The 11,480-nt window shown below is 38.7% G+C and overlaps 1 protein-coding gene across 2 annotated transcripts; it reads right to left on the reverse strand.

Annotated features, from left to right (window-relative positions):
- Window positions 1–11,235, reverse strand: pcgf1 (polycomb group ring finger 1). 2 transcript variants are annotated; one of them, XM_076288170.1, is made up of 9 exons: window positions 11,086–11,235; window positions 9,882–9,987; window positions 7,636–7,788; window positions 7,361–7,432; window positions 7,178–7,283; window positions 3,599–3,644; window positions 3,358–3,441; window positions 1,913–1,993; window positions 1–130 (listed from the first exon to the last, which is right to left on the reverse strand). In XM_076288170.1, exons 1-9 carry the CDS (start codon window positions 11,212–11,214, stop codon window positions 80–82), a joined length of 828 nt encoding a protein of 275 aa, XP_076144285.1. In that variant the 5' UTR covers window positions 11,215–11,235; the 3' UTR covers window positions 1–79. The 2 variants fall into 2 exon arrangements, with proteins under 2 accessions (XP_076144285.1, XP_076144284.1); XM_076288169.1 differs by having other exon boundaries at window positions 3,358–3,444; window positions 11,086–11,233.
- Window positions 11,236–11,480: the final 245 nt, after the last annotated feature.

Raw genomic sequence — 11,480 nt, forward strand, 5'->3', positions numbered from 1 at the left:
CGTCAGCACACAAAAATATCAAATAGAATATGTAAAATACAAAAAAATGTTTACATTTGTTGAAACCATTACAAAACTTCTATCTTGTGCGTTTGTCCTTGATGTTGTAGTGGAGAACCAAGGGTTGAGCCTTAAACACAGACAATAAGAAGATTCATATTTTAAAGTTGTCGTCATCACCTTCATCACTTTTTTTAACAATCAATAACATCTCATTGAATTTCCAAAGTTTGACTGTTTAGTTGTTGCTAGAAATCCCATTCAGAATGGCATCTTCTGAAATCCCTCAAGAGCAACACATACACACTAACGCAGGGGTCTCAAACTCAAATGAGCTGGGGGCCACTTCTGCCAACGTCATCTGATTGGAGGGCCACGTCAGTGTTAAAGAATAATACCAAAAAAAAAGGCTTTTTGAAAATGCTATGTTTTTTTTTTAAATACTACACAAAACTGCAAACAGAAAGTGCAAGTCTTTTTATCTCTTTTTAGACACCTGTGCTAACAACCTTAGATTATAAATAAAATAATGATAAAATAAATATTAATACAAATGGTAAAAACAAACAAAAAGCATAAAAATAGGTATGTGTGTGTTTCACACCAAATAAAAATATTTTCCTCTAATAACATATTTAAACCTGGCAAACTTTAGGCGCCAGGGTTAAGAAAACAACACCATTGGATTTTGACGTCAAAATGTAAAAAGGCTTGAAAGTGATCAGAGAAAGTCCTACTGTAAATGTAAAAATCTTTGAGTATAAACAAAAGTTGATGAAGGGGGTATGTTTACCCATCTAATTTGTCACTGGATGGTAAGCACCTCAAATTATGCACCTTTCAGTAAATACTGGATGTTACATGAACATATTTGAGCAGGTTTACTTTCTTTTTTGTCATATTACCCACATTACAAATTAACAGGAAAACTGTAGGCCTAAGATGTAAACCAACAATAGTAAACTATTACTAGCCTATAACCACAAACCGTTATTATAGGCCTAAAATAAAGCAGCCTGGTCAAATCAGTTCCTATCGTGGGTGACTGTAGTTCTTCAGAGCCCTATTTTTACTACCCCTGCTGTCTGTACCACGTCCATTACGGACACTATCATCACGATTACCACTACCACCTCCAGCTATGTTGGGCAGAGGGTCGAAATAAGCATGTATGCTTAGTGGACACCGTCGTATACACGCAAAGACGCACCTCCATTTACAGATGCACCGTGACTACTGTCAATAGACGATCGATCATAATCTCCAAAAGGCATATTCTCCTTCAGAATCAGAATAGATGAATAACATAACCTACCCAAGACTTCATCACGTATGAACATTTTTTCAACAATTGGTGTAGGCCTATTTCTGCTTCAATTTGTTCAAAACTATGGCCCTCATCGCTTCCGCGTCATTACAAACAAATGCACATCGTCGTGTTTCTCGCATGTAAAAGTATTTCCTGAAACTTTGTGCAGCGAATTTTGGCTTATCGAAGCTCTGGATGTCTAGCAAATAGTGGATTAGAGTACAAATGGGATTTGTCACCCTACTTGGATCTATGGTCTATTTTAATCAGTGTTGTTGTTTGCCACAATTAGAAAATACCCTCAAGGGCCGGATTACATTATTATTTTGACATTAGGTCGCGTGCCGGAATTGGTCCAGGCGCGGGCCGGAGTTTGAGACCCCTGCACTAACGCATATGCCTGCTGTGAGACCAAGTGACAGCCCGTCGTTATGCGTGCACATAAACTTACGGACCTACTCATTATCTTACTAAGCTCTAAGTTAGGCTCCACGCTACAGTGTGGTTCTGTTGCTAAATGACTTTCCAATGCGGAGATGTTGAACTGAAAAGAGTGAAGGAATGAGGTATGAAATCACTGGGCACGACATGAGTTCACAGTACCTTGCCAAACCAGTAGGAGAGCCACAGCCGTTTCATGGTCATGTGATCCGGAAGGGACTCATTATTGAGTAACATCTGGACCTACAGCACAACAAAGACCACGCAGAGGGTTGGGGGGTGGAGGGGTTAGGAGGGCGGCTAAGCATGGAAACCTCAAACAACAAACACTTTCAGTTTTCAGGAAGGGTGCCAACACTGCAGCGCATTTCAAGCACTTGAGAGAACCAAGCTGAATCTGTGTCAAATATCACATCACCACAGAGAATGTAAGAATAATAGCAAGCACTGACATATTAAAAAGTATGTAAAAGTATAAAATGATGTCTTCAGTAAGAGTGAGAGCAAGCCCTGATTTCATAACGGAGTTAAATATCCGAAAAGAGTACCCAAATGTTTTATGTAAAACAACACACTGATATCCTGAATAAGTCATCACAAGGTCTGCGATTCCTCCAAATAGTTATTGATATTTGAGTAACAGCCAATCAAATAACACCCCTCCATTCTGTGCTTCTGAAGGAGTGTGCTAATTGGCTGGAATAGTGTATGGGCCGGTCTGTTTCCAATTTAAAGAGCCAGGGCCCAGTTTCCCGAAAGCATCTAAAGCCTAAGAGCGTCATAAAGTCCCTCTTACGAACGTCTTAAGATTTGCCGACTGTTTCCCGAAACCATCGTAGCTTAAGAACGTTGTGAAAACACTCGTAGATCTACGAGTGCTCCACAGTTCTCGTTACTGGCTAAGAGCGTCTTAACAGTACTTCTCACTGAGGTCACCAACAGGACATACAGAGGAATTACAACTTAGAATACATAATCCAATTTACGTTCCCATTCTTTATTGTGTTTACCTGATGAACAATCTAATCTTAAATAATTACAATTATTTATGTCTGTGTGTGGTATATAACCTAGCCTACTTGGGATGCTTACATGCAGAAGTCAAAGTGTTTATATTTTCGTATTGATGTGAATTAATGTGTAGATCCGAAGTTTGAATGGTAGGCCTATAGCTGTAACGTGCAGTCACCTGACATCACCATCAAATTACAGGATATTTCAGAACTATTAACGTGGACAGCTCCCCTTAAGAACATCTTAAGAGCAGTGCACGCGCGTTCACGCTAGGAGCATGTTTGGGATACAGTCGGAAAAACCAAACGAACAATCGTTAAGATGAATCGTAGAAAACCCTCTTAAGAGCGTGTCTCCGTCGTTATCGGGAAACTGGGCCCAGGACAGTGTGCAAACATGTAGAGTTTTTAGTATACAGCTAGAGTTTTTTTGAGAGTCAATTTAATGTCAATATAATGTGTTTCATTAGAATAGTGAACACCTTTGAATTAGAGTATTCACTGACATATCAATGAATACTCTACCTCTACTCTACATATATCTTACTTAACAGAATTCTCTGATGTCATAAGTAAAAGGGGCGGAACACAGACCTGGTGCTTTTCCACATTGAGCCGACGACACAACACTTTCCTCAGGTGTCTGACCTCTGCTCTGACTGAGCACCGGACAAACTTCTGCTGCAAAGAACAGTGGAACCATATTCACCACACACACACACACACAAACATGAACAAACACGGGAAACTGAACTGATCAAGGAAATGCTCAAAGGTAGACATGGACATTAATTTCCTGCTGGGCATAAGTACAGTACTGTCACAGGTGCCTTACCTGTAAGGTTAATTTGCTTTTATCCTTTGATGACGAATATGACGAACTGTAAAGAGAAGGAATAACTTGATCAGTGAACTGCAATATTTTATGGTGTCCAAAATGTTCTCGACAGGACATAGCTGACAATAAGAGCTAAAAACATAACAGTACGTTTTTCAGGATGATGAAACTTCATGTCATCTCATGTATTACTAACACTAGAGACACAGGAAATGTATATTTATTCACAAAAAAGATCACCAAAAAGTCATGAAAAACACATACGTACAGAGGGTAAACACAACATTGGGGAATTAACCATTTAACAAATGGACACAACTAGACTGGTGTCCTTCCATGAGAGTCCTGTAGATCCAGAGCTAGGCAATACAGTGGATAATGCAATCCCTCTACTCTTTTGAAGTGGACTTTGTAAGGACATCGGCTGTCTCCCAAACAGTTTATTTTTTTTGTCAGCAAGCAAAGACCTAGGCTATATAGAACTTGATGTAAAGGAAAGTCATCTTAAACCAATTGGGGAAACATTCATCAGGAAAGGAACATAAATGCCTCGTCATAAAAGCAGTTAAGTACACCAAAAAACTTTAAAAGTTGATAACTGTCCAATTAAATGAAATTGTAAACGGTGATGTTGCTTTGTTTAACATTACTGTGTATCTCTACTGTTAGACCTGCACTCATCATCAACAACAGCCTATGCTTTAAAATATGTAGCCTAATGTCTTTCATTCCTTACAGACATACATATTAACAGTCAACTACGAGTATTAGGGCCACACATGAAAAAAATATATTTTTGCCATGACGAGATTAAAGTCAACATTAAACTCCAAATTTTGAGAATAAAGTTAAAATGTCATGTCGACATTAATCTCGACGTGTCGACATTAAACTGGAAATATAGTTTAAGCTATGTACACTTCCTACAACTTCAATATTTGACAATCATGAATGGTAGCCCTACTCTCTGTTAACAATTCATTGCCGTCATCGTGAAGCGCGTAGGCTATATCTTGCGGTTATGGAAATACCATGCACTATGCTATTTATATAGCTAGAACAGGCTAATACATGTTTCCAATTATATAATGTTTCTATAATACAAATTTTATTTCACTCTGTTTTTATGTGGGTAAGGCCACCACCGCACATCCAAATAAGTGCTCTTCATGACCCACAGGCCGTCAGTCTCCATTGGTTAACATGGCAAAATTAATCTTTATAAAACTGCTTTTCCATGTCTCACCTGCATAAAATATAGTATAAACACAGATATGTGTGCATTTACTTAGAATACATGGGGTTGCCTGGTCGGGACGACAGCTTCATTGGTCCCTCCATAGACATTCCGCAATAGCTAAGGCTGTTTTGTATTCATTACAAACAAACAGGCAATGTGAAAGTCTGGGATTGGGAGAGCACTTAATAGTCTAAGCTACTGAATAAGCATGAAGTCGAACCTTTAGATGAAAAACACTCTTTAATAATAAAATAAATACATAAACCGCTATTGAAGTTTACTTTTTACCATCAAATGTATCGCCTGTAACTCTGTGATAAACAGAGTTTACTAAACAGAGATAAACAGAGTAACAGGAAAGTATTTGACTGAGCAACGGAGGTTAATATATTCGTGTTGTATGTATGTTTATATATATGTTTTGTGCAAATGACCTCTGTCTACACTAAGAAAACTGGAATGTTTAATTCGACCTCCTTTTCAATCGTCCCGGTTGTAGCCTACCCTAGCCTACTTTGGAGTGGTCTCTCTCCAAACTAGTTCTGATGGACATGTCAAGATGAAATGTCGAGATTAAAGTCAATATGAAATGTCAACTTTATTCTCAAAATGTCGAGTTTAATGTCGACACGTCAATATTAACACTTCGAATGCCGTGCTGTTTTCGGAAGCTTTGGCCCAGAGTGCCAGCAATCTAGATCATTGTTGATGATTTTTTTAAAAGCCACAGCGTATTCTATGTTATAGCTATGGACACATACTATGGCTCGTTGAGACTTTAAGCTCTCAAAACTCCCAAGCTAAACAGTGGCTAGTTTTCATCAAAATCCCTGTTTGTTTTCAAGAAATGGAGATATAGCGTCTTTCATGAAATATGAAGTGTTGCCTGTAAAGTTTCCGGGAAGTGACCTAGCGAGACCTGGCGAGACTGCCACCTAGTGATAAACCCATGAAGATGGCCTGATTTTGACCTGACATGCATGCGTCACTGATTCGACCCAAAGCGGCAACCATCAAAAGCCGAGTTTTAAGACAAAATGTCCAGATATAATGTCCAGATTTCGATCGTCATCTATTTCAGTTCTATTCATCATAGAGTTCCCAAAATTGCACATAAGGTGTGTTAGAGTGTCTATTTTCGTAATTTAAAAAAAGCTAAAAATGTAATATTGCCTGTTTGGTACTAAACGCATGGGAACAAATAACACAATATTGAACAAGAAACGGGTTTTAAGAATTGTAAATATTTGTTTGAACAGTCATAGGCATTCAGCTGCAGTATGCCCAAGGCTATAACTAACACCAAGCTAACAGGAGAAGTTAAAAGTGGCATGCTAAGGTAAAGCTGTGTAGGTGTACAATTTAATCCAGTTTACAAGTCATTTCAAATATACACAGGGGACGTGTTAATTTCCCTGTGATAGGGGATTTACCACAGTGGCCAATCATCAGTCAAGCCCTAACATTACACAACATGATATGGAATACTACTACAACGACAATAGCAACAACGAACCAAAGCAACAAGTAGGCTTCACTAGCAAGTGCCAGAGCCGCATTGATGTGGGCTCTAAGCAACACTAATTTCCCCTTGGGGATCAATAAAGTATCTATCTATCTATCTATCTATCTATCTATCTATCAGTTGTTCAAAGAAAGAACCAAAGGAGGAACAAATAACATGTAGCATCTACAAACTAGCAAGTGCTTATGTCCCATTGGTGCAGGCCATAAGCAAAACTAGCAGCTAACTCATAACATAACGTGGGATACAACAACAACAAACCAAAACAGCAAACACAAAATCACCAACACAGCAGCCTCCGTGCGCAAGGTGTATGCTTCACTAGAGAATGCTTATGCCCCACTAATGCGGGCTCTAAGCCAAGCTACAGTAGCAGCTTAATAGCCCAGAGAAAAGAACCAAAGGAGGAACAATCGCCACAACAGCTTTCAAGAGCATTTCACTGTGGTTTTCATCTGGGCACCCTCCTTCTTCTGTGTTTTGTTGAATTAGGCCCACAACACCTGCAGACGGCTCCACACTCATGATGGGTTCTCTACCAACAAATGCCAACAACGGTCCACAGCATAATCAGTCAAAACACAAGCCCTTGATGCGGGCATCAGCAACTAGCACTCCAAAAACACAGTGATTTCCCACATCTCAGAGTCAACTCAGGTTACGACATGACCCCAAGTAGTCTGTGAGCGCCTCAGCCATATCACAAGCATTGGAAACAATAGCAGATAGGGTGAAATTACTCATATTTCAAGTCTGCAACAAAGATATAAATGAAGGAAATCAACTATGGTAAGTGTGACATAATTCTTACCTTTGCCTCTCTAGACATAAGGAAACCTGTTCATCATATCTGTAGAAATGAGCTTTGGAATGATCAAAGCTAGTGTACGGTAATCGTCCATGATCTGGGGATATGTCTACAACACACAAAGCAAACAATTAGCCAACAGAGTGGACAACATCATCATCAACTACACCTTATCCAACAGCTTACCATCTCCACAGGGTTGTATAACTCTTTCAAGGCCACGTGACTGATAAAAGTCCTTTATTCTTCGGTCTTCACCTGTTTAAATAGGCCATAAATAACACTTATTTATGTAGACAAAGATGACAGCATGCTCCAGTTGTATGTGAAAAACAATGAACTAATATGCACAGAAATTAAACTTAACCCTACAAGTTAAAACTAGATACATCATGTTTTCACCTTACGGTGAAGGACCATTACATGCATACACAGGCAACCTCTAATTTGGCTGTACTCACTTTCCTGCAATCCTGGAACCAATTTGTAGACAATGTCTTGCATTACTCGGTCCAACTTTAGATTCAGCAAAGGCTGTGTTTCATGAATTTTGATGTTGCACATTGGACAATACTTGCTGGTCTGAAGGTATTTCACAATACAGCTTTTACAAACTGTAATAAAACAGAAAAAGCATATAAAAGATCTACTAAACATTTAGAGACGAAGGAATTAAACCCAACTGAATAACTGAACTAAAGCTAAATCTTCCCAGTGTTTGTGCAAGGAATATTTGAAACTAACAGGGTTCTGTATTTCGCTACCATACAAAAAACATGAATATGCACTCGTAAGGCAAAAACCATTGTATATACCAAATTTCTCTCTCAATTTGTGCTTTCTAAAATAATGGCACTGAGATAGTCACTGCTCTCCTAAATATGTATTAATTAGTATCTAATAAGTATTGTATTAGAAAATGTAGAAAAAAATATATTCAATAATTAACTATTTTAATTTAGAAACTAACTTTAGGTTTACATCAAATTCACTGTAATTGAGCACCTATACACTCTTTGGCGCCCTCCAGTGGTCAATCAGACATGGTACAGAGAGGTTACTGAAAAGTAGACCCTCATGGAAAAAAATCCTTCCATACTTTCTAACAACTTATGCTAATACTTTCTACATCTTAAAGGGTTCATTATTACGTAAAATGTGATTATTAAAAATAAAATGTATTTACATATTTGATTCTGATGTTATTTATAGGAATGTAAAGTTACACATATTTGTACCGATTTGTTTAGGTACAGGATGATAAGTTCAATACAGATGTGTACCGAAAGTACTGAATGCAGTCTTAAACAGTAATCAACAATAGGCTTTTCTGGATGCGGACCATGTTTCAAATTTGAATTCCCACACAAACATATTAAGCAAACCTGTCAGTTTAGTCCTTTAATGTCAAAAAACACTTGACACCTTTTCAAAATACTATTCCCAATTTTCAGCAAGAGTGACGCCAAATTTTTGGCATGTCTCATGTAAACTCTTCTACAACTCGCATGTAAACACTTTTTTTTGTATGACTGAGGGCTGCAGTAAGTCAAACAGGGACTCAACCCTGCAGTCAAAACAACGCAGATCACACTGGTGCCATAACTTGGATGGCAGTGAGGTCTAGGGGTGTGCGTGTATTAGTAGCCAGTGGATACAGTAACTGGGCACTGAGTGAGTAAACCTCTCTCCCAATGCTTGAGACATGCTAGCACAACTGCCTCCCAAACCCAAGGTGCTATAACGGGCCACGTCTGAGGCTGTCCTGTTCAGGTAATAACCTACAACATAGGTTATACATTTACATTTATTTATTTAGCAGACACTGCTGTCTAAAGACAAACATATGTCAACTATATTACAAGGGATTACATTGTCCCCGGAGCAACTTGGAGTTAAGTGCCTTGCTCAAGGGCACAACAGTGGAAGCCGGGAATTGAACACACAACTTTCAGGCTACTGCACGCTAGCCTAGCTCCTTAACCACTACCACCGCCCTACAAGGTACATCAAGGTCATGGCACCTGTGTAACCTCTGCTGTATGCATCTCCGAAAGGACACGTTGTAACTATAGACAAAACACACATTTCTAAAAACTAAACTAAAAATTTCCACATATTGGATGCTCTTGTGTTTATTTGTTCAAAGGTCTCTTGTCCTCTGGCAGCAATTTAAAAGAAGGAATTCTTTCATGATGTCACACTTCAAACAACTTCAGGAGTGCAGGCTGCAAGACCAAGGAGTGAGGACAAAGAATGCATGCACATGTGTTCTAGAATGTAACTAGAAAAATGAACTCAAAAAGAATATGCATAGGCTGGCCAACAAATGCATTGCATATTTTTTTTTTAACTTAAGTTCATGGGAGAATCACACTCCATCTAATGATACTATACTGCTCGAAAAAATTAAGGGAACACTTCAATCATACACTGGATCAGTACTCTGACACTGTTTGGTTCTGAGCACAAGTAAAACTTTTGAGGAGAGTGTTTTATTTTGCAAGAACTGTCAGACATTCTGTGAATGTAGATTGAAAATGGAGAAAAGGATGGAAGGTTTCAAAAAATGTGTTTTAACAATTGTGGAAAACTGTAAGTGTTCCCTTAATTTTTTTGAGCAGTGTATGCTAATTTAATGGACTTAATTAAGGAAATATTTCTCCATCCCTAAAATGGCGCTGGTGTAAATTCTCAAAACACTTACAGGTATGTAGGCACTCTGTAATTGTTGTAGCATCTATGAAGTAGCCAGCGCACAGGTAGCATACAATATGCTCGTTGAGGTCTTTGATTTTCAATTTCACTTCTTCCTGTAAAAACATGGAATGTCATTCGATTTCATATTCACATGACTTACATTTCATAAAAAAAGCCAGAAAACAAGAATCTGCCAAACCCAGACTGTGTTAGTGATGCAGGCAATAGTAACTCTGGGCATGTTCCTTCACTAGCATTTTACACTAATAGCTTAGCCTACTATAAAAGCATAAAACATAAAAGCTATTAAGGAGGCTCTGTAAGCTATTGGCTATGTATTACTGTAACTGAGAATCAATTCAGTCTATTGAAGAAGAAATTAAGCTAGACAAATCTGATTTAGAGCCCAGTTTCATGGTGGTGATTGTTTTCCTAAGCTACGTTTGCATTTTATTTGGGACCTGACAATCCTTGCATGCAAATATGCAAAGTATTTGGAGAGAGCGCAAAAATAACACAGAAAACAAAAATAATTCATCACAATGACCCTTAGGGGGCTCCGTAGACTTCCAATTTGCGAGGCATGTCAAGAAGTAAGACAGGTGCAATCAGCAGCTGAGTGAGTATTCTTTCACTTGCTTGGCAAACTCAAGTTCAATTCACTTAGCGCCTTATCATTACAGCTTACATTTTCAGCTGTATCTGAACAGAGCTACCACGTTCCATTTGATTGAAAGAGGTTTGATTATTTGGCTTTCACATACGACTCTTGGCTGACTTATTACTTGAAAAAAACAAACCCCGCTACTACTACTACCCTATATACCCCACGCATACAAACGATCTTTGTACTCTGTACACCACTGCTGCCCACAAAAAAAGAGTAGGCTACGAAGGCAAACGCCAGCCGTCTAAAATCTGATTTGTTGGATAAAACACAAACAATATAATATTTTTTCTTGCTTTCAGCTCAAGGGTTAAATTTACGAAAGCCTTCTCTGATGTGCTGAGGCACAACAACGCCGTTATTCTACCCACACTCACGCCTGCGCAGACAACGTATGCGAGTCCGCTATCCATCCCGTCAGTACCACTCGGCCAAGCATGCAAGTGCTCCGGACTCGACCCATATTTATATGAGACCACGACGTCGCCGAATTATTCTGTCCAAAATTTAACAGCGAGTTGGACCGTAAGCTCCAGTTTCATACCTCATTCCTTAGTGGATCAAGCTTGTAAACAGTCTGTAGTTGATTTCTTAGGCGCATAGCTATCGCCATTGGACATTGCTCCGCCATCTTTGGGAATTGTGCATGCTTCCGGGTGACTGTTATGGGCATGTTCACTCCAGCTGAAAACAAGGGGTGTAGGCTAGATGGGGTGTGTATTGAAAAAGGGGCCCATGTGTAGGCATCATTTGTGTGTGCAGTAGTGAAAAGGCTTTTATGTTATTTATGTAGGTTATTTTATGTTATTTATGTAGGCCTATTTTTTATAAAAAAAAGTATTATTATATTTAGTCCTATAGTATTACCATTATAGCCTAACCTACAAAATTCCAGTGCATAGGCCTATGTTATGTTTAGTTTTAAGATTTGTAAATGCA

Source organism: Alosa pseudoharengus, unplaced genomic scaffold (genome assembly GCF_046254945.1).
Source record: "Alosa pseudoharengus isolate Yale_2024_CS ecotype anadromous, Long Island Sound unplaced genomic scaffold, YU_APseudo_1.1 YU_APseudo_1.1_scf_16, whole genome shotgun sequence".
Taxonomy (NCBI): Eukaryota; Metazoa; Chordata; class Actinopteri; order Clupeiformes; family Clupeidae; genus Alosa; species Alosa pseudoharengus.